This window comes from Aulostomus chinensis, chromosome 24, assembly GCF_037954235.1.
Source record: "Aulostomus chinensis isolate RoL2024-O1b breed Wild chromosome 24, RoL_Achi_v1.0, whole genome shotgun sequence".
Lineage (NCBI taxonomy): Eukaryota > Metazoa > Chordata > Actinopteri > Syngnathiformes > Aulostomidae > Aulostomus > Aulostomus chinensis.
The window spans coordinates 4,852,103-4,874,789 of record NC_141343.1 but is presented as its reverse complement, the minus strand read 5'-3'; the positions used below and the strand labels follow the sequence as shown (position 1 = coordinate 4,874,789).

At 49.2% G+C, this 22,687-nt stretch overlaps 1 protein-coding gene across 4 annotated transcripts in view; it reads left to right on the top strand.

The window, feature by feature from the left end:
- dock11 (dedicator of cytokinesis 11) overlaps positions 1–22,687 on the top strand; it is a 54,957-nt gene that overhangs the window by 20,792 nt on the left and 11,478 nt on the right. For 3 of the 4 annotated variants that reach the window (XM_086198058.1, XM_086198057.1, XM_086198055.1), the window contains exons 19-46: positions 2,892–2,984; positions 3,987–4,110; positions 5,061–5,173; positions 5,762–5,845; positions 5,952–6,041; positions 6,397–6,518; positions 6,625–6,694; positions 6,781–6,897; positions 7,074–7,145; positions 7,875–8,021; positions 8,188–8,271; positions 9,349–9,460; positions 9,773–9,811; positions 10,761–10,942; positions 11,503–11,616; positions 12,189–12,264; positions 12,663–12,751; positions 13,120–13,240; positions 13,805–13,871; positions 15,170–15,217; positions 16,356–16,501; positions 17,937–18,052; positions 18,144–18,281; positions 19,161–19,343; positions 19,549–19,662; positions 20,051–20,266; positions 20,758–20,815; positions 21,693–21,799. In XM_086198058.1, the coding sequence (XP_086054184.1) occupies positions 2,892–2,984; positions 3,987–4,110; positions 5,061–5,173; positions 5,762–5,845; positions 5,952–6,041; positions 6,397–6,518; positions 6,625–6,694; positions 6,781–6,897; positions 7,074–7,145; positions 7,875–8,021; positions 8,188–8,271; positions 9,349–9,460; positions 9,773–9,811; positions 10,761–10,942; positions 11,503–11,616; positions 12,189–12,264; positions 12,663–12,751; positions 13,120–13,240; positions 13,805–13,871; positions 15,170–15,217; positions 16,356–16,501; positions 17,937–18,052; positions 18,144–18,281; positions 19,161–19,343; positions 19,549–19,662; positions 20,051–20,266; positions 20,758–20,815; positions 21,693–21,799 (3,042 nt within the window). The remainder of the gene's footprint in view (positions 1–2,891; positions 2,985–3,986; positions 4,111–5,060; positions 5,174–5,761; positions 5,846–5,951; positions 6,042–6,396; positions 6,519–6,624; positions 6,695–6,780; positions 6,898–7,073; positions 7,146–7,874; positions 8,022–8,187; positions 8,272–9,348; positions 9,461–9,772; positions 9,812–10,760; positions 10,943–11,502; positions 11,617–12,188; positions 12,265–12,662; positions 12,752–13,119; positions 13,241–13,804; positions 13,872–15,169; positions 15,218–16,355; positions 16,502–17,936; positions 18,053–18,143; positions 18,282–19,160; positions 19,344–19,548; positions 19,663–20,050; positions 20,267–20,757; positions 20,816–21,692; positions 21,800–22,687) is intronic. The other variant, XM_086198056.1, reaches the window with a different exon arrangement.

The window sequence follows — 22,687 nt, the reverse complement described above, 5'->3', positions numbered from 1 at the left end:
GCAACGCTGTCATGACCGCTCAGAGTTGCTCAGCTGCCGAAGCTTCGCACGTGATGAACTTTGCTTTTTACTGCTTGTGACAAAGTGGAAGGGAAAGAAAAAAGAAAAGCTTCCAGCTGGTTATTATAGCTGGCAGGAGAGATAATGAACCGTCACGCCCCCCCCAGCTCTCTCTCTCCCCCCTCTCTATCTCTTTCTCTCTCTCCCCCTCCCTAGCTCTCTCTCTCTCCCCCTCTCTATCTCTTTCTCTCTCTCCCCCTCCCTAGCTCTCTCTCTCTCCCCCTCTCTATCTCTTTCTCTCTCTCCCCCTCCCTAGCTCTCTCTCTCTCCCCCTCTCTATCTCTTTCTCTCTCTCCTCCCTCTATCTCTTTCTCTCTCTCCCCCTCCATAGCTCTCTCTCTCCCCCTCTCTATCTCTTTCTCTCTCTCCCCCTCCATAGCTCTCTCTCTCTCCCTCTCTATCTCTTTCTCTCTCTCCCCCTCTCTATCTCTTTCTCTCTCTCCTCCCTCTATCTTTCTCGCTCTCCCCCTCCCTAGCTCTCTCTCTCCCTCCAGCTCTCTCTCTCCCCCTCTCTAGCTCTTTCTCTCTCTCCCCCTCTCTCTCTTTCTCTCTCCCCCCCTCTATCTCTTTCTCTCTCTCCCCCTCCCTAGCTCTCTCTCTCTCCCCCTCTCTATCTCTTTCTCTCTCTCCTCCCTCTATCTCTTTCTCTCTCTCCCCCTCCATAGCTCTCTCTCTCCCCCTCTCTATCTCTTTCTCTCTCTCCCCCTCCATAGCTCTCTCTCTCCCCCTCTCTATCTCTTTCTCTCTCTCCCCCTCTCTATCTCTTTCTCTCTCTCCCCCTCCCTAGCTCTCTCTCTCTCCCCCTCTCTATCTCTTTCTCTCTCTCCCCCTCTCTATCTCTTTTTCTCTCTCCTCCCTCTATCTTTCTCGCTCTCCCCCTCCCTAGCTCTCTCTCTCCCTCCAGCTCTCTCTCTCCCCCTCTCTATCTCTTTCTCTCTCCCCCCTAGCTCTCTCTCCCCCCCCTCCCTAGCTCTCTCTCCCCCCTCCCTAGCTCTCTCTCTCTCCCCCTCTCTATCTCTTTCTCTCTCTCCTCCCTCTATCTCTTTCTCTCTCCCCCCTCCCTAGCTCTCTCTCTCTCCCCCTCTCTATCTCTTTCTCTCTCTCCTCCCTCTATCTCTTTCTCGCTCTCCCCCTCCCTAGCTCTCTCTCCCCCCCTCCCTAGCTCTCTCTCTCCCCCTCCCTAACTCTCTCTCTCCCCCTCTCTATCTCTTTCTCTCTCTCCCCCTCCTAGCTCTCTCTCCCCCTCTCTATCTCTTTCTCTCTCTCCCCCTCTCTATCTCTTTCTCTCTCCCCCTCCCTAGCTCTCTCTCTCCCCCTCTCTATCTCTTTCTGTCTCTCCCCCCTCTCACTAGCTCTCTCTCCCCCCCCTCTATCTCTTTCTCTCTCCCCCCCCTCCCTAGCTCTCTCTCTCTCCCCCCCTCCCTAGCTCCCTCTCTATCTCTTTCTCTCTCTCCCCCCTCTCACTAGCTCTCTCTCTCCCCCCTCTATCTCTTTCTCTCCCCCCCTCCCTAGCTCTCTCTCTCTCCCCCCCCTCCCTAGCTCTCTCTCTCCCCCCTCTCTATCCCTTTCTCTCTCTCCTGCTCTCTCTTTGGCCACACTTGTCAAATATTTGAGGGTGGAAATTGTACAAAAAGTTCAGTGGATGGTTTTTTCTTCTCACTCTTCCAGAGCGGGAGGAGGAAAACTCTCGGGCCGCCAAAACATTCACACTCGGTGCTCTTGATCAAGACAGTCGGTCTCTTACACACACACACACACACACACACACACACACACACACACACACACACACACACACACACACACACACACACACACACACCGGGTGCTAAGTTGCGACCTTGTTTGTAAACATGGGCCGGGGGCCTGCAGCGCCTCTCAGGAGGTTTGAATCCAGCAGTTTTTTTATTTCTGACTCAGTTGTGACTCAGGAAACTGCGGCGGTGCTTCTGTCACCAGGTGCATGAATGTGACGAAGACGTGGTTCCCTCCAGATCGTTGCTGTGCTCTTTCGTACTGTCGCCATGGTGGTACCCTGGGCTAAGTGCTAGTGCTCCCAGGAAGCCGTTCCTGGTTTCTGATGCGGGGCTGCTGGTTCTCTGCTTGTATGAGCACAGCAGCTTGCCTGGCTGATCAGATAAGAGGCCTGGACCCTCATCCTGAGTCAGACCATCGGGACGCCCATCAGGCCTCCTCCAGCCTGTGAGGGCTCTTGAATGTGTTGTTTTTCACTCCACTGCCTGCAGTCCTGCTCTACCTTGTGATCTGAGACACAAGATCTTTTCTCAAATCTGTGTAATCCCCCATCACCCTGCCTCCCCCTCCCCCTCCCCCTCCTCCCCCAGGAATCTCTAACCCTCTCCCCTCCTCCAGGCTCATCTCGTTGTTTCTGGTTCTCCCAGTCCGCTGGCTCCAGCAGTACCCCGTCCTTCCTCTGGCCAGGCCTGCTCATTATTGTTCATTAGAGATGACGACAGTTGTTAGCATCCTGATCAGAGCGTCAGACTGTTGCCCCTCATTAGAAGCCCCGTGCTGCAGCCTCCTGCCAGCGCTGGCTGGACAGGCTTTCCCTCATACAAAAGACCTGCACATCTATAGGTGTGTATTTGTCGATTTCTCTGTCAAGGTCTAGTGGAGCAGCAAGGAAACTGTCTGTCCACTGCTAATCGAGAGCTGAGAATCCCTAACCTGATGGCGCCCTGGGCCTCTGACAATCGAATGTTTAGCTTTGTTGTCTTGGTGGAAGCAGGTTAGATGGCTGCTTATCTTCTCTGGAGTTCCAGACTCCTGAGCTCTGACTCACCACCGTGCCTGTCGGTCTTACCTTTCAGTGTATCTACGGCAAGCCGGGAGACTCACTCTTCACCAGCGGCATCTACGCGGCAGTCCTGCACCACAACCAGAGTCCAGAGTTTTACGATGAGGTGAGATTATGTTCTCTTAATCTTGCCCCATTAGAAACACTGAAATTCCTCAAGGTTGAACTAAAACCTGACAAGCACGAGTACAGGATGCAGCCTGAAGAAAATCTCAGCTCTAAAGTTGCTACCAGTCAATCCTTTATTCACAAATACTCTGGAACTGCTGTGTTAACCTCTGAAATACTGAGATAATCCTATAAATCTGGATCAGGAGACACACACACACACACACACACACACACACGCAAAACAAGATGCCAGGTGGGGGCGGGGTCTATCCATATGGCCTTTATGTCAAATGGATTAGAATCTTACGAGTCCCCCCCTTTGAACCGACGTGCACGCACCAACACTCAGACGTGCTCAGCAGGCTTTTATCTCCACATGCTTCAGCTTCACCTCATTAAGAATACGTAGTGAAGCAGGGGACGGAGGCTCCCTCTCGTAGTTTCAGAAACTCTGAGTCACGATGATGCCGACTTGGAAGCTGCCACAAACTCACAAACGTCTCTGGCTTACTCAGCTGAACGCTGCATTCCTGCGTTAGTCACTGCAAGCCTGCGATACTTTGGCAGTGCGGTCAGGAGTGAGATCTCTTATTGGTGGGAACAGTTTCTCTGTATGTATAATTTCCACTGCAAAGATACGTTTCCTCGCTGTTGCTGCCACCTAGTGGGCAAAGTCTATATTGCAGGCTTCCCTGAAGGTTTTATCATTTTAACTAATCGTCCATGCATGGGTCCAGTCGCCTGTCACAGACATTCTGAGAATCAAAATAAGGTCAGGAGGTTGTAGTTAAACAATTTGTGCTTAATCCAACCAATTTTAAGAGATTAAGCTGTCATGTTTTATTTTTGCTGTCCTTTGACTGCTCCAACACCAGAAATCTCCCCGTTTGTCAGACTAATGAAGGATTATCTTCTCTTCACGTTTCATTTGAGGGAAATAATTGAAAAGAAAAGTGATGACAAACTAAGAACCACAGACCTTTGCTCACGTGTGCAGGTAAAGATCGAGCTGCCGGTCCACTTGCATGAGAAACACCACATCCTCTTCAGCTTCTACCACATCAGCTGTGAGTCGAGCAGCAAGGCCAGCAGCAAGAAGAGGGAGGGGGTGGAGTCCCTGGGTACGTCTGTGCAGGCATCACCTTGATGGTGCTTCAGTAGGACTGGAAACTTACTCCTTCCTTTTCTCTGCACTGTCACTCATGTAAACCTAAACAATCTTGATCCTGGACCAAAGGTCAGTAACAGTGTGCAGTACTACTGGTATTAATGGTGGTTCCCTGTTGCATTAATGGGAACACGTGCATCGATGACGAAGGCTTCCAGAGGCTGTAAATACCCGGTGTAGCTTTCCTTGAAAGTACTTGAAAATTCCTTGAATTTTACCCTAAAGAAATCTTTCAAAACCTGATGCATGAGGTTGTGTTTGGAACCCAAGACTGATGGACTACACTGTCCATTATGAAGGAGGACGTTTGGTCTTTGCTGCGTGATGTACTTGTCCTTGACTGCGTGTTGTACTTGTCCTTGACTGCGTGTTGTACTTGTCCTTGACTGCGTGTTGTACTTGTGTACTTGTCCTTGACTGCGTGTCGTACCTGTCTTTTACTGCGTGTTGTACTTGTCCTTCACTGCGTGTCGTACCCGTCTTTTGCTGCGTGTCGTACCTGTCTTTTACTGTGTGTCGTAGTTGTCCTTCACTGCGTGTTGTACCTGTCTTTTACTGCGTGTTGTACTTGTCCTTTACTGCGTGTCGTACCTGTCTTTTACTGCGTGTTGTACTTGTCCTTTACTGCGTGTCGTACCTGTCTTTTACCGCGTGTTGTACTTATCCTTCACTGCTTGTCGTACCCGTCTTTTACTGCGTGTCGTACCTGTCTTTTACTGTGTGTCGTAGTTGTCCTTCACTGCGTGTTGTACCTGTCTTTTACTGCGTGTCGTAGTTGTCCTTCACTGCGTGTTGTACCTGTCTTTTACTGCGTGTCGTAGTTGTCCTTCACTGCGTGTTGTACCTATCTTTTACTGCGTGTCGTACTTGTCCTTCACTGCGTGTCCCTCTCCTGTCCTCCAGTTGGTTACTCCTGGATGCCTCTGCTGAAGGACGGGAGGATGCAGTCGATGGAGCTGCAGCTGCCTGTGGCTGCAACGCTGCCTCCTGGTTATTTGTGTCAGGACACCAGAAAGGTAGAGTCAGGGTTTCCTTCTCTCTGCTTTGATGCCCCCCCCACCCCCAATCAGTCAGTGTAATTACTATCAGACTAAATTAAATGCATTTCACATTTCAGCCAGTAGATGGCGCGAGTTGATAAGCATTACAGCTGCAACACACACGCAGCAACGTGGTGCCATGCGCTGCCACGCCCCTGGCTAGCACCTGGCAGCCTTCCAGGCTCCGGAGGAAGCAGAAGAACCAGAGCCAGTGCTTGGGTTGATGGTCAGACACCGTCAGATGTGTTTGATTCTCTCGTCTCCTCTTGTGTCAGTGGAAAATGGGACACAGCAGTGAGTGTCAGGAAGCCAGGGAGCCAAGTTCAGTCGCCTCTCTGTGAAAGGAAGGAGCACTGAAGAAGTGTTGTGATGGGACAAACCGTCACGGTGACAGTGCGAGGTCAACTTTGATTTACGGTGATAACCAACATCACCAGACAAACAGCCGCGCCTCCATCTGTCCATCCGGGCCTGGTTGGGTCGGACCCTGATGACGCACCATCCATGAAGGTTGTTCACGTGTCATGTGTCACTCAGGACTGCTGTGTTTGTGCTTGTGAACAGTCTCAGCCGGACATCAAGTGGGTGGAAAATGCAAAGACCCTCTTCAAAGTGAGAACCCACGTAGCATCAACGATTCACGCTCAGGTAGGACATGGTTCTATTTCTTCTTGAAACATGCGCGCACTCACGCACACGCACGCGCCACACGCGTCCAGTAAGCATTAATGATGATGTGCTGCTTCTCCTGCAGGACCTGCACCTCCACAAGTTCTTCCAGCACTGTCAGCTGATGAGGACGACGTCAGAGGTCAACCAGGCTGAGCTGATCAAGTACCTGAAGGTCATCTGGCTCTGTCATACGCAGACGCATTACCTTAGCTTAGCACAGTGTGTAGTTTTTAGCGTCCATGTCTAAGTGTAATGAAGCTTGAACAGAAAGTGTACCGTGATAAAGGAGACCAAATCAAAGTTCTACCAACTGGTTTTCACTTCTGCTGGAATATAAACGGTTTGGTGGAGAACCCCCATACTGGACTGTTCCCAACCTGCTCTTCCACTCCTGTCTGTTCTTCTGTACACATTGCCACTGTTTCTATCTGCACTTCTTTTACGTCGATAGTCATATTTGCTTCTGTGTGCACGGTGTGTTCATCTGATGTCTGTCTCTCCCTCCGTCTTGTCTCCATCTTCCACAGTGCCTGCACGCCATGGAGACCCATGTCATCATCAACTTCCTCCCCACGGTGCTGATGCAGCTGTTCGAGGTTTTATCAGTAGCAACCAAAGACGCTCATGAGATTGCAGTCAACTCTCTCCGGTCAGTTGTTGAACTTGCAGTTGAAAATGCTACTGTAGTTTTTTTGCAGTATCTTTCCTGCTGTATTTCTCCTGCAGAATCACACTGCTCCTCTCTGTCCCGCCAGAGTTGTCATTCATATTGTCTCCAGATGTCACGAGGAAGGACTGGAGCACTACCTGCGCTCTTTTGTTAAGGTAGCACACAAACACTGAGCAGTGGCTGTGCGAGCAGCACCGGAAAGCTGTGCTGTCTGGTAAGCCTGTTGTGCGTCTCTCCTCAGTTCGTGTTTGTTACCAACAACGCTGCGTCAGGAAACATTCACGAGGTCCTGGCCACCGCCGTCACCGCCATCCTCAAGCAGACGGCTGACTTCAACACCAGTAATAAACTGCTCAAGGTGCGCATTCGCCTTATTGTAATGGTATTATTGAACAGCAGGTGGCGTCCCTGCCTTTAAAATGGTTCCTCACTGACAAAACTTCCTCTGAGGAAAGATGCCCGTCTCACCGCATGTGACATTCGGCCATATCCAACCGTTGGCTAACGTCCGGCTTTGCCTCTGTCCTCCTGCAGTATTCCTGGTTCTTCTTTGAAACCATGGCCAAATCCATCGCCCTGTACCTGCAAGAGGGGAACCGCATGAAGGTTGGAGTCTGGCACTTCTGGCTTCTCTCACACAGTAGAGGGTTAAAGCGCGTTGAGCAAACGTTGCTCAGAGCACCCATCAAAGCTCATGTCCACATCTGGCAACGCTCTGGAAAAGAAATAAGATAAACAAACTTTAAAACGTGTTTTCAGTAAACCTCAGAGTCACACACACACACACACACACACACACTCTCTCACCCACCCACACACACACACACTCTCTCTCACACACACACACACACACACACACACACACTCTCACCCACCCATACACACACACACACACACACACACATATATATATGTGTGTGTGTGTGTATGGGTGGGTGAGTGTGTGTGTGTGTGTGTATGGGTGGGTGAGAGTGTGTGTGTGTGTGTGTGTATGTATATATGTGTATAATTCATGGGCTTTTTCAAATAAAGCAACATCTATAAAATGTGTTTGTGCTTTAGTATGTAAAGATCATGTAGTCTAGTTTAATACAGATTCTATCAACACTGGCAAATGTCAGCTAATCCAGAATCCCTCACCTGAGCGGTCGGTCGCTCAGCTGCAGGCCAGTGTGTGCAGACGTGTCCACATGCTGATTACAACAGACTTTTCCTGCACACACTTGTTAGAAAAGTCTGTATTTCTTCATTTCTGTTTGAACTTTATCTACTTTTGGTGTGTTTAAATATAATATTGCTGCCGCTCTAAGTGGTGAATGTTGAATATCCTTCCAGATGCCGCGAGCCCAGCGGTTCCCAGACAGTTTCCACCAGGCGCTGCAGTCGCTGGTGCTGTCAGTCATGCCTCACATCACCATCCGCCACATGGAGATCCCGGAGGAAGCTCGCTGCATCAACCTGAGCCTGGCCAACTTTATCAAGGTTTTAGTCTTCAAGGCAAAACAGGAAGCGTTCACTGGAGGGCTCATTTGTGGCAAAGCCTGAGCCGCTTCCATTTGCTGTTCTTGTTTTTAGCTCCAGAACAACACGGTAATTCTGCCGAAACCGAGTGAACCTTCTCCTCTTCCTCTTCTTCGTTTCTCCTCAGAGGTGCCTGACCTTCATGAACAGAGGATTTGCCTTCAGTCTGGTCAACCACTACATGTGTCATTTCAGTCTCAAAGACCCTAAGGTACACGCCCCCGTAGGAAAACATCTCATGATAAAGGAGACGCAAACGTCCAAAGAAAGAGGACAAACATGCCTTGTACTGTGTCACTCAGCCTCCGACTCTTCGGAAAACCAAGCCACTCAAAACAAAAACCGATTATTCATGAGACAATACATCCAAAAACAGGGAAACACAATAAATGCGGAACAAAAGCCACCTCCAACTCAGCTGATCAAACACTCGCACACAATAAAACGAAGACGTGAGCGATGGTGCAGTGGCTTGTGTTTGCCAGCAGGCTGGAGGTTTCGAGCGTCTCCCTGTTCCTGTCAGTCTCACAATCAAAGTCAGCCAGAGACTCATCCTTAAGCCTGGCTGTGACACCTCCTGCTCACCCTTCTCACGCATTCATGCTTAAAAATAGCAGCGTGACTCGTTGGAACCTGCAACTGCACTGCAGTGAGCACCTGTGAAGCCTGCTGGCGTACACGCCTGCCATGCAGCTGGAGGCGGTCCGCCCCCCACTGGTGCAGCGGGTGCTGCCTGCACGTCTTTGGTGGGACTTCTGCACGTCTTTGGTGGGACTTCCTCTCCCTCTCTGATAGTTTCTGACCACTGTTTCACAATTGTTCACAATTGTTCAGACAAATTCCGTAAAGTTGCTGGTTTGGAGGAACGTGTGGAAGGTTCCTTGGAAATGTGTGTCAGTGATGGTGAGAATGATGTCTCAGCCTCCAGTGCTTGAAAGCCAGATTGTGCGTCGTCAGTGTGGCCATCACATGATCAGCAGAGTTTTATCAGGTTTGAGGTGAAGGGCTGAAGCTCTGACTCCCGTGCTGAACTTGTCTGTAGCTCTGAGTTCTTGTGTTCCCCAGTATCAATCAGGAGTGCACCACAAAAGTCGGTGGAACGGGCCTGACTGGGAGGAAAAGAGCGGTCACTTCATAAAGGCCTCAGGCCACTGGGCCTTTGGGTTTGGATCAGCGATGGCTGAAAGGAAATAACCGTGAAACACGAGCTGTTCCTGCGTCGCTGCCGTGGAAGAGGTGTCTGATGTCCCATGTTCGTGATGACACATTGACGCTGGTGTACTTGCAGGTGCTGAGTGAAATGAAGTTTGATTTCCTGATGACGGTGTGTAACCACGAGCACTTCATCCCTCTGAACCTGCCCATGGCCTTCGGGCGCACCAAGCTGCAGAGGGTACAAGGTGAGAGGCAGACCCCGCGGTCTGCGAGATTCATCACGCTCCCTCCCAGCCACACATGTAACTACTGACTCACATAGCTCCGCCCCCTCACGATCCCTGTCTGACCTGTATCCACCGCACTCATCACCTCTATTAACCTGCTGGTGGTTAGTCACCTGCTTCCCACATGTTGAAACCTCAGGTTTTGTAACAACCACACATGGAAAAGCAAACTGTGGAAATGCTGCATGGATTGTTTACAGTTTTGCCCCCAGTTCCTTGATTTGAAGCCAACCCCCTCCTCTCTGTTTTTTGTGTTTTGCCTGTGGTCAGATTTTATTCCGTATGCGACGGAGCTTTTTGGCCCTGTAGGTAGGTGATGCTCACCGCACCATTCTCTACACCCAGGCCTCCACTATTGCTGCCATATGCACCTGCACCTCCCTGTCCTGGCCTGCACTAACCCACCATCCTGTCACCTCAGGATCTCCATTCCCTTCCACTCTAACGCTAACGCTAGCCCTCACCCGCCTGCGGGGCCGGGCCTGTGTGACGTAGAATCTAACATCCTGCCGATCCTCCTCTCAGAATGCACCGTTGACTCGAGCCACGCAGACGGACCCATGGAGTTCTCTCTCCTGCAGTCTTGTGCCGATTCTCTCTCGCTCTTTGTTGCCTGTAACGTCCTCACAGAGTTATTCTGACATTTTACATCGCTGCTTCTACTCGTTCTGGAAACAAACCACTGGCCATTTTTTTTTCGAGGCACGTCTCTGATTTTCATTGATTGACAGAATGCTACCTTCCCACATTCCACATCTCCTACCGAGGTCCATGAGCAATGCCTTTTGTTGAGTCTGCTGCACTTTTGTGTTCGACCGCTCTGTGTAGACGTGGGTTTTTGTGGGCACCTCTGTAGTGTGTTAGAGTCGCTGAGACGATGCTTCCCGCTGCAGCTACATTCAGTGACAACTCGTAAATAATTATTGCAGCGAACATAGAAAGTAAAATCCATCCTGTATATGAAGAAAAAGAAACACATGTTGGCAATTATTGGTCGTTAACGAGGCTGTGGTTGTTCAGCCTGTGACATACAAAACACGCTGACATGGAATAAAACAGCCAGTTGTCACCTCAGAGAACCTGGAAGGTTTTTGGTATTTTTGCTTGAAAATGACACTTTTGTCGACTTGCTCTCGGAATCATAACTTTGCCAGTTAAGAGATCAAACACAGTTGTTATCAGATGTGGTCTTTGGAGATGTCAGAGGTATCAGCACCACCTCTGATGTCCTGACTCTTCCCCTCTGGCCCAATCACAGAGCAGAGCCTGGAGTTCAGCCTGACGGAGGAATACTGCCGGAACCACTTCCTGGTGGGTCTGCTGATGAGGGAGGTGGCCGAGGCTCTGCAACAAGGGCCCGAGGTCAGACAGCTGGCCGTGAGCGTTCTCAAGAACCTTCTGATTAAACACGCCATGGATGACCGCTACACTGCCTTCAAGGTGAGAGAGGGGGGACGGGTCGCTGGCTTCGCCGATCAGTTCATCATCGCAGGTCAAAACATGCTTGATGACACGCAGAATATCTCTCTAAGTTATTACAAGGTCCAACTCACCACCAAATCAGGTTCACTGAAATTGGGACCACATTGATCCGGATCGAATCTGCAGGAAGTCTAGAGTTGCATACTCGTGCCAAATTACACAACTTGTAAGTCATCAGAGCCTCGTCCTGCACCTGGCAGGTAAATTATGTGTAAATATGATTTACCTGCCAGGTGCAGGACGAGGCTCTGATGATTTAGGAGTTGTATAGTGAGGTGGATTTAATGCACGCAGACCAGACCCCTGGTGTTCCAGAACCCTAATTCCTCGCCAGCTTCACCCTCTGATGTCTGCTATGCCAACACGCGCGGGCGATTGCAGTTATTCAGTTACGAGCTGGAGGAGACCGCTGGCGTTTGCTCAGCTTACCTTTGGTTTCTTTGTGGCATTTCAACATGGCCTCTGTAACGTCACGTCACTTTGCGTTCATACATGTTTTGATGCAACTATTGTTCCAGAACCAGCAGGCCAGGATCTGCCTACTCTACCTGCCACTCCTTGAGCTGCTCTACCAGAACCTGAAGCAGCTGTCAGCCCAGCCGCGCACCTCCAGCCCTGGGCTGGGCCTGAACGTGAGTCCCCTGCTATCCTGGAGCTCAGCTGTGGGGCTGCTTATTTTTTGCAGGACAGATGTGGAGTACAAACATGAGCTCACTCACAGATGAAGCCTGATCAAAGGAAGCCACACTTGATTGACAAAGAGGAAGTTGCTCCACAGAAACTTTGATATGTGAAGCAGAAGCACATGCAGGTTCTTATCTGATGAAGTTCCACACACTGGAACATTCATCTGAGAGAATCTGATCCATGCGCTTTTGTCGTCTTTACACAATCATGTTTGGAGACAGACCTGTGCCACGTGTGCAAAAATCCCTCCTGCCCTCCAAAAACATCAGCAGAACAAAAATGGAGGCTTAAAATATTTTAGAATAAATGTAAACGACAGCAAGTGAGGTTATTTGAGTGCCACGAGGGATGAATGCGTGTGTGTAAGAGTTACAACACAGAAGGTCTGCTCAGTGTGTGTGCGTGCGTGCGTGTGTGTGTTGTGACTGTCATCCATTCCTAGAGAGATTTTATACTTTTCCCTCCTTTTATTCTCGGCGCACTCGTTCGTCCTTCTCCTCCCTGGTCGGGCCTCCAGGGCTCCAGAGATGACCTGATATCAACCGGTTCCACTGACAGCAGGAGAATCAGCGCTGCCCTCGACAAAGATCACGGTGAGTCCAGCGCACGTGTTTATTTTAAGAGCATCGCTACGGTGACAAGCCGGTAGTTAGCTACACTACAGTGTAAAAACATCAAGGTGGAGTTGGAAAGTTGTGATGGTGGTCAGGGTTGATAACACAGCACAGGTCAGCCAGTACGGCTCATAAATACGGTGGTGCTTTTCCTGCAGTTCTTAAAAAAAACAAACATGAGAAATCCTTGGGTTGTGTGCTGGTGAGAGGTGGTGGTTAAAGAGAAGGAGACGGAGAACCTGAAACATCCAAAACCTCCGGCTGAGGCATTAAAATGATCCATGTTGTTGACCTCAAGGTTTTGCCACGATGGATGTTTCAGCTTCAGCAGGAGCAGTGGGCTCCAGTAACAAGGCTGCATCCTGTTGTCATTCCAGGTCTGCCGGCTCAGAACGGCCACATGGTGAGGAGAGAGGACTCCAGAGGTTCTCTGTTCATGGACCCGGGAACACCAGATAGCATTGAGGTGAGAACCTCACTCCACGGTGAACCTCCTCATCTCAGATGATCCTAATAACACGAGGTTGTAAAACCTCGCCTCCATGATGCGTTAGATTTAGACGTGTACGTACGAGCCTGATGTGGGCGGAGAGATGGGGTTTGTTTGTGGTCCGTGTGACGCTAATAATCTGAAGTGCTCTTCATCTTGGCCGTGTGCTCAGGCGCCTCAGCGGTGCAGCTGAGTCACTTCTCCGTCACCGTTCCATGAGTTAACCCGCAAAAGCTCAACAGCCGTGAAGCCGGCCTCCTCCCAGCCTTGCTGACTCGACTTTACTGAAGACTTGTTTTTGTCAGCGCGTATTTTGAACTCTAACGTTGAGTGTGTTGTTGCAGCTGCATCGGCGTGGTTCCACCATGAGCAGCGGTGCTGTCCCTCCCATTGGCCGGCTGGGACGTTATGAGATCAGAGGTCTCCTGCTGTCCTACCTGCACATCACCAAGACCTTGTCGGAGGGTCAGTGACATGGACTCACTCTGGACAGACAGGCTGTCCACACTGATTCATGATGACATTTGGTCAGGCTTCTCTACCTTTGTTCAATGATTAAATGGGAACATTCCCTTTATTAAATATTCTTCAGGTATGTGTTGATTTGATCATTTAAGGATAAAAATGTAAACACTCTTTTAAAATCTAAACATTAAACCCTGAGGTCTGGTCCAGAGCCGAACTAAATCAAGACTGCCTGAGCAGCTCTCAGGTCAGTCCTCAGAGAAGGTCCTCCCACTCCCACTGTTACCAGGTGGGAGTCGGTGGTGATGAAGCTCAGGACAAACGTCCATTTTTGACCTGGACAGCAGACAACAGCGTGACAGCAACGATCCTGAGACACACCACTGATGAACTCCTGGACTACAGCTGGACCCCATCTGGTGCAAAGACCACAAGGCACAGAGACACTACGAAAGCTTGTTGTGGGGACCAGGACCAGGCCTCACTGCTACACTTGGACTGGGTTGGACATTAAAGTTTAATTAAAATGAAAATGATTCAGTTGTGATTTGCTTTTGTCCACAGACACGCTGATGGCCTACTGGAACAAAGTCAGCCCTCAAGACGTCATGAACTTCCTCAGCTTACTTGAGTGAGTTATTGGCAATAAAAGAGTTCCTTTGTTAAATATTAGCAGGCCAACAAGACATCAGACAAATGGCTGTGACACATTTGTGTCAGTGTTCAACTCTCACATGAAGACAGCTGTGGAAAGAAAAAATACTCCAAACAAACAGCGAGTCGAGGCAAAACAGAAGGGTGAGAGGCTGACCCTGCTTTATTTAATTAAAATTGAGCCTGTTGATTGCTGCCCCTTTGGTCTGGTGACTGAATCAAGAGCATCCTTGTCCTCTCACACTGTCAGTCGCAGACCTGCTGAGTGCATCTGCAGACACAGAGACAGAGCTTCTCACCAGTAAAAGCCTGGTGAGGTGAAGCTAAGTCGTGACCTCAGCGCTCTGATCTCAGCGCTCTGATCTCAGCGCTCTGATCTCAGCGCTCTGATCTCAGCGCTCTGATCTCAGCGCTCTGATCTCAGCGCTCTGATCTCATTTTAATTCCTTTCCTGCATAAACAAACCAGCGATTTAAAACCCGCATTTACTTAAAGTCGGGCAGCACAGCTCATTGAAAATAAAAACGGTACGCCCCCCCCCCCCCACCGCCATTTTCAAATGACAAGAAGGTGCTTTGTTTACTGAAGGCTAATTGTGCATCAACATACCTTTTTGAATTAAATGTTGAGTTGCTGCCTCCACGCCGTCACCGACAGCCTCCTTTGTTTACGCTCTGGTGTGTTCAGCTCGATAAACCTCACATTCCAACAATTTACCACAAACTTGAGGACGCTCTCATCCTCATGTTTCTGAGCAATGAAGGAAAAGGATCCGTGTGCAGAGGTCACGTGTGGGGGGCAGGGTGGTCTTCAGCCCCCATTACCTGAGCAGCAGTGTGGAGCCTTACAGTTGGTGAACGCTTACATCGATCCCGTCTTCTGCTGTCTTGTGCTTCTCCAGTTTTGTTCTCCTTTGACAATAAGGAATCACATTTTCTTGCTTTTTCTTGCACTTAATTTTGAGTATTTATATCCTCAAACTACACAACTTGGAGCCAGCAGCGGTGCGGTGCGGTGCGGCGCAGCGGTCGCGTGTCCCTCCTCTACTTCCTTGACTGGCACTGGTAGAATTCATGAAACATGCAAGAATCTGAGCTCCTGTAGAAACATGTCAGTGCAACATGGAGGCTAAGAGGAATGAAAGGGCTCGGCCTCTCCTCAGCTCATGAGGCGCCGTCATGTACAGTTTACAGTCGTGGCGTGAAGCTGTCGTCTGTTCTCCACACACCTCCACATTCTACACTCATGTACTAATACTTGCTGTCACCTTTGCAGGACCTGCCTTGTTCAGTTTCGTTATATTGGAAAGAGGAACATTGGCCGGTAAGAGTGAACAAATCTTCTATCTATCTAACTACTTGTCACACCCGTTTTATCAGCACAAAGTTTAAAACCAGCAAGTCAAGCTTTGTTCATAGAGACAGGCTGGAGATTTGGTTATTTATTCTGAGATATTGTTAGCATTGCCATGCTTTTGTTTATGATCTTTTTTGTTGACCAAAATGGTATTTTTCTGATATCGAAGTCGGGCTGGGTAGCGTTTGGATTTCACCGATTCCGAGTCCGATTCCGATTCTCAATATCGATTCCTGTTCTAAACGATTCTCGATTCCGATTCTTTGAGATGGAAGTCAGCAGGTCACCGCCTCCTCATCAGGAGAATCTTTCTGTTTGAAAAGCCTCCACACGGCCAGTTTAGCCAATCAAAGCTCTGCAGCCCAGACGGATGTACATGGATATGGTGGAGGTGGACTCTGCTGGCTGGGGGCGTGGCTGCTTCACGTAGCAGCAGCAGGTAGTGACTGCTAACGTTAGCATCATTAGCGAGCGTTCACCGACTATAAACAGACCCAGTCTGAAGAGCTGGTCGTCTGTCACTGAAGCAGGTTTGTTCAGAAGGAGACGACCATCATCGGCACCTACCGGATTCTGGCAGCGACGAGGAGCTGCTGGCTGATGGTGAAGGTTGACCGTCCGAAGTGGAGGAAGTGGCGGGAGCAGGAGAGCGACGCCACCAGTTGAACTCAGTCCACTCGCTAATTGTTACACCAGGCAGGCCGAGGTGTTCGTCATGTTTGAGGCGATCCTCCTTTGGCAGAAGTTGTATTTCAGATGTTGCTCTGTGCGACTCCGTCCTCTTCAAATTAAAATGAAGCCAGACTTTCCAGCGTTTTTTGAGGTCCGTGTTAAGACAACTGATGTTCTAGCTAGCGGACGTACAGAGAACGCCGAGCGGAGTGATACACGCCCCCAAAACAAACTAGTGCAGGCACTCGGAACCGAAAAAAGAATCGAAATTCAAAAAGCTGCTTAACGGTTCCGGAACTGGACGTTAGGAACCGGAACCGGTTCTCGGTACCCAACCTATATAGAAGCCTATTCTGTCTCTCTAACCTCCCGTCCTGTCCTCCTAAATCTCTTGAACTCACTGGTTCTCCCTGTGAATGTGTCATCGACGCAGGAGTCAGGAGGTGTGTGTGTCCAAGCTCTTCTCATCAGACAGGAAGTCTCAGACCATGCCGGCGATGCGCTGCAACCGAGCCAGCCTGATGCAGACGAAGATGCATCAGTTCAGCACCATGGAAGCATCCCTCACTCTCAATATAGGTACACATGCACACACACACACACACACACACACACACACATGTACAAAAGCCTCCTCAAAGCTGTATGTCACAGGATTGTGATTTCAAAGAAAGGAATGGGAAAGACAGCGATTTGCAGGAAAAGAGACAGATTTCATCCTCAACAAAATGGTACAAATGAGAAAGTGATATTTAGGAGGGTGTTGATGGACCGCACTCGCCTGCAGGAATCCTCTATCATGGGTCAGATTTACATAATTAAAAATGAATGTACTGTGAAGCCGCAACACAAAAGTCCCACACGTATCGCTTCTGATCAAACTGACCTTGGTGATGAGATGAGTTATGAGTTTGGGAGAGATGAAACTTCCTCCAGCACCTGTGATTCATCAGCCTTGAACAAATGAAATCTGTTGTGAGTCCTCAGAGAAAGGCAAGTGTGTTCGACAGCTTGCTTGAAGGGTGTAAATTCATGCCGCACAGCCAGGCCTGCTTCAAACGAGGGTCTGGACTACATTTAATACGGATTGCGACCGATTGTTATGCGCTAAACGAGCAGCAACCAAGTTTACCCACAGACCAGATTGCGTGAGAAGCCTCTGTCCTTGTGATGTCATGACTAAACCACATGAGCGCATGTGTGTGTAAAATCAACTCTGACACTTGATTGCAAGTGTTGGCTGTGTTCCAGTGCGTGCACTGGTCTTTGTAGGTGTTGTGTGTATTCAGGCAGCGGGCTTGTGCAGGTCTGGAAAGCCTTAAAAAATATGGAATTTTGAAAAGCTGTTTTCCAGACCTTGAAAAGTTTGGGATTTCGTGTGAAAGTCTTGATAAAGTACGGAAAACGTTTCCCTCGAATTCCAGAGAGTGGTCAAAGGCACATAATCTGAAGGAAGTAAACAAAACCATGATCCTGCTCGGTTCTGGAACGATACCAAAGTGAAACTCCTGCAGCTGCGCTCTCAGCTCGAGCTTTTATACCAAACACCGCGGGTACGATCTCAACCGAAAAAGTAAGCACACGGGTATAAAATACTCAATATAATCAAGTTACGGTCTTGGGGAAAAAAATACAGAAGTTTTGAAAAAGTCAGGAATTTTTATTTAGAAAAAGAGCAAGCACCCTGTTCACGATTCCAGCAGCGGAATCTCTGAGCTCTGCTCTTCAACCAGGATCCCAACAAGACATTCGTCTCTGTTCTTCAACACAGGGCCTCTTTTTTAGCGACGGATCTGTGGCTCCACTCACCACCAACCTAGCTACATTCTTGCTGTGAACAAAAACTGAATCCTGCAAGATGTTCCTCGCTAAGCTAAGACTTGTCCTGCGTGTCTGTTGTGTCCAACGGGCTATGAATCTGAGCAGAACTTGAGGAGAACGCTGCTGACTGTCTTATAAAGCGTTTTTAAATTGTGCGGTTTGGTGTGTGTGTGTGTGTGTGTGTGTTTTGTAGGAACAGGGCCATCAGAAGCAGAAATCCATCACCAGGCTTTGCTGGAGGGTAACACGTCCACCGAGGTCTGCCTGAGCGTCCTGGACGTTCTCTCTCTCTTCACTCAGTGTTTCAAGGTTTGTATGGACGTGTGTGACGCCTGGTGAAGTACACAGGGGCCCGCAGGTGTAACAGTTAGACTCAACTGTGTGTGTGTGTGTGTTTTAGACCCAGCTGCTGGACAGCGACGGTCACAACCCCCTGATGAAGAAGGTGTTTGACGTCTATCTGAGCTTCCTTAAAGTCAGCCAATCAGAAGCTTCCCTCAGACATGTGTTCGCCGCCCTCCGAGCTTTCATAAACAAGGTATGTTATGCAGTATTTCTGCAGTACTGACTCATCCTGTGTGTGTGTGTGTGTGTGTGTGTGTGTTTTTAATGATATAAAATTCAGTTTTTTGTGATGTGGAGACGTTTTCTACCACGAACTAACTGAGCCCAACGTCGCTGCTCCATTGCTCCATCAGTCCCCCCCCCCCCACGCACACAAAGTAAGTTGTCTAACTCAGAGGGCTGGTGCTGGAACTCTGCTGGCTCCTCCGCTCCACCCTCTACTCTCGCGAGGGCATCAGCAGAGGCACAGCTGCTGGGAGTCATTCGTGGCTAGATGATGATGATGATGATGATGATGATGAAGTTGAGATGCCTGAACCTTCTCAGCTGGCGCCGTTTGACGCTTTCATCAGTTCGTCCCCGAGGGAGACGCTCTTCGAGCTTTTATCTGTGTTTATTCAGTCGCAACTCATTTTTCATGTTTGTGGGTGAGAGTTGGGACAAAGACCAACTGGCAGACGGAGATCATTTTTCTTTTGACAGAAAGAGGAGTGTCGTCTTTGATTTTAGTCGTCAGGGTTTTGTAACCTTGTAGCAACAAGGAAGTAAAGACTGAATAAATATTTACTTAAGGATACAAGTCAGGTAAGGAGAGCAGAGACAAGGCCAGGTGGTGACAAAACAATCAGGACTGAGCGAGTCACGCAACAAGAAACATGCGGAAGAACTGGAAGGAACAACGGGGGCAGGACCGCTGCTCCTGAATGGCACCATGACCTTGATGTTGGTGTTGGGATTTAAAAATTAAGAGACACTTTGATGTGTGGCACAGATGCATCCGTCGCAGCATCTGGACAAGTGGGGAAGGAGACGGTGCCCAGACTTTTAATGTTCTAAAATTTTGACCCCTCAGTTCCCGTCGGTGCTGTTTAAGGGCCGTGTGACGCTGTGCGAGGCTCTGTGCTGCGAGGTTCTCAAGTGCTGCGTCTCCAAGCTGGGGTCACTGAGGGCGGAGGCGTCGGCTCTGCTCTACCTGCTGATGAGGAACAACTACGAGTACACAAAGAGGAAAACCTTCCTACGCACTCACCTGCAGGTACTCTCAGGCTCGGCTTTGTAAAAGAACCCAAATGACAGGTGGTACACGTCACAACAAAGAGAAGCTGTCAGCATTAACACAGTTGTGGTTGTCACACACACACACACACACGCACTCTTAGCTTCTCTCCAGCTTCTTGTCATCCTAGCTCTCCCTCAGCCAGATCTTTTCTTCTCATCCTTCTTTTCCATCTGTTCCTCAGATCATCATTGCCGTAAGCCAGCTGATCTCTGACGTGGCGCTCACTGGCAGCTCACGCTTCCAGGAGTCTCTCTCCATCATCAACAACTTTGCCAACAGCGACAAGACCATGAAGGTGCGGCAAAATTCTGAGATGTTCAGGAAACAGAATTATGACTCCGACATTGTTCCGTCCCACGATGGCGTTGTCGTTAGTTGTTGTCACACGGTGATGTCCTAGAGTCTGTGTTTATTCTCTGGGTAAACCAACACTTGAGTCCCATTTCAAACTCTTGGCTGCCATGAGCTTGCTAAATGTTTGGCATTGCAGTGTGGCGGTGGTCTGGCGAAAGGTCTGTCACGCTGTATCTCCCTCATGTGAAAGCATGGATGCAAAACGTGCTAAACGTATAAAACGTGCCCCTCGACTGTCAGAAACCCTGTTTATGGCTCCAAATATGGAGTCCCGTCCCTTCCTCTTTACGTTTCTCTCATGTGTTTTTATGTGTGTTTACATGGTTTAGTCCACAGCGTTCCCATCAGAGGTGAAGGGTCTGACCAAGAGGATCCGGACTGTGCTGATGGCCACAGCCCAGATGAGGGAACACGAGAAAGACCCAGAAATGTTGCTTGACCTGCAGTACAGCCTGGCCCGGTCCTACGCCAGCACCCCCGAGCTGAGGCGCACCTGGCTGGACAGCATGGCTCGAGCACACCTGAAGAACAGCGACCTCTCCGAGGTACACACGCGTCTCCAATGTAGAACCGGACCTGTCATGTATTTGTACTGATGCAGCACGACTGACAGCACATTGATCACGGAGAGAACTCCATGATAGGTGAATAGAAAAAAGATTAAAATCATAACAGGAAACCAACACACCGGCAGTTGAAAGAGGCTCGTTTTAAAGACCCGGACCAGAGGAGCCGTTGTGGAATGAGGCTCTGGGAATGCGACGGTGAGATGAGGTCACCTGCGCGGCTTTGTCCGTGTAAGGCTTTGTAAGTCGGGGGGAGGGCTGACACCTCTCCTATCGGCCTTGAAAGACTGGCTTCATATGTTCAGCTTGTCAGGCGTCATTTGCGATGGGCTGTCATACTTCTGATTAGACGTGTGCACCGTGAGTCATAAAGTTATAAAACAAAGATGAATCACACCATGAATGAGTTATTTAAAGCTGCGCACTCACAGGAGGAGGTGCTTTGAATCTGCTTGTGTTTGTCTCCACAGGCGGCCATGTGCTACGTTCATGTGGCGGCGCTGGTCGCAGAATACCTGCACAGGAAAAGTAAGACCCCGGCGCTCTGTATGGATGTTGAATGAAAGGAACTTGTGACGTACCAGCATGAGCACAGTAAACCTCGCTGCTCTCTGTCGAACTCTGTGGTCCTCTGGGAAGATTTGCCTGATGACAGTTGGCTAGTTAGGCTAAACAAACACTCCCCTGGCTGCTAGGATGATACTAACATGCTGACATCCAGCTAAAACAAAGCCTGACTGTGCAGCGTTTTTCAGCCCCACCCCTGTCAGACAGCCCTCTAAACAAATGTGTGGTGGGTTTTTATGTAACTTGGACGTTGTGAAGGAGGAACAGACTGCTGGTCGCTCCGCTTGTCTCTCAGAAATTTGTTTAGTGTCCAGACCGGCGCTTCTTTTGTCTGGTTTTTATTATTCATGTAGCCACAGGTCGCCGAGCATCATCCAGCATTTACCCGCTGTTTCTGGAGCAATCATTCTCAAAAGTAGTGACACGATCCAGCAGGACTTTTTTGATGTGGACAAACTGGTACATCCTGGTAGAAGTCATTTCCTAGCCTGATAGCAGTCCAACCCACCACCCAGGGTTTCTGTGAGTTTTATGTTCACAATTGAAGCGAAGGTCTCACGGCTGTTTGTGCTCATCTGGTGACTGGCATGGAAGGGAAGGGCTCACTGAGCAGCTGAACCACCACCAATGAGAAGAACATGTAAAGAAACAAGACCTCTCTATTCCAGCCAGAGGAAACAAACAATAAACTGTGTTGGTGATGTGAATATGATGTATAAATACCTGTCAGTACATGTTTTCCTCTGCACTATGATGTACTGTATACTCTCACACCACACAGCCCCACCATCCTTCTCATTCTACTTTCATACCAGATTTTTTACTCTTTATTTGTCAGAGTTGTTCCCGTCCGGTCTCGCTGCCTTCAAGAAGATTACGTTGAACATTGAGGAGGAAGCTGCCATGAAGGAGGACAGCGGGATGCAGGACGTCTACTACACCGAGGTGAGGTCACAGGAAGTGACTCGTGCTCTGGTGGGACTCCTGCTTCTCACTCCTGACCACTGGCAGCTTAGCTCGGCGGGGACCTGGGATGGGTTTAGAGATCCTCTGCTCTGAATTTGTTTAACTGTAAAGCCTGTATTTAACAACAGCTTCCAATATTCATATGAAATGGCTTCAGTTGCCATGCCGACGGGGGCTGTAAAGTCAGTCGGGCGCTGTAAAACGGAGCTGCATCTTTTGCTTGTTAACAGCAGTTTGCAAACAGTTTTCACGTCCATCAGCGCGACAGCCGAGCGTCGTGATTCTGCTAAATTCACCGGTCGCCGAGAAGAAGAGCAGGCTCTTTTCCACTGAACTGATTGGATGATGCGTTTGCTGGACTCGAACCTCAGCTTGGTGCTTCTAGGGGTCAAGGTGTGGTCAAATGTTTGACCTTTGTAAATGCGGAGTGGATGGAAACCATTTAACACGTCAGAACGGCAGCTCTCATGTCTCACGGTGTGAAAAATATCATTCTGCTTTTAGCTTGGAACTCTGGGCGGCATCAGAGCTAGTACTACAGTACTGCAACTACAAGCACTTACTGCCCCACGAAAGTAATGTTTTTTTTATTTTGCTCACCGAATTTTTAGAATTTACTCTTCACCGGAACATGAGACTTCATTTCAGGACAGTGCTTTTCATGAGGATTTATAACTCCTGGAACAATGAAGTTAATGTGATCTAAATGAAACAGCTGATGTGAAAATACGGTGTTAAAAGGCAGCATTCATAATTCAACATAATGTCAGGTCTTAGTGGACTTCATTACCCACCCTCTTTAGACACTTCTGTCATTGGCTAAATGATGTGCGGTTCCATCATCATGGCGTGTTCAGACAGGCACCA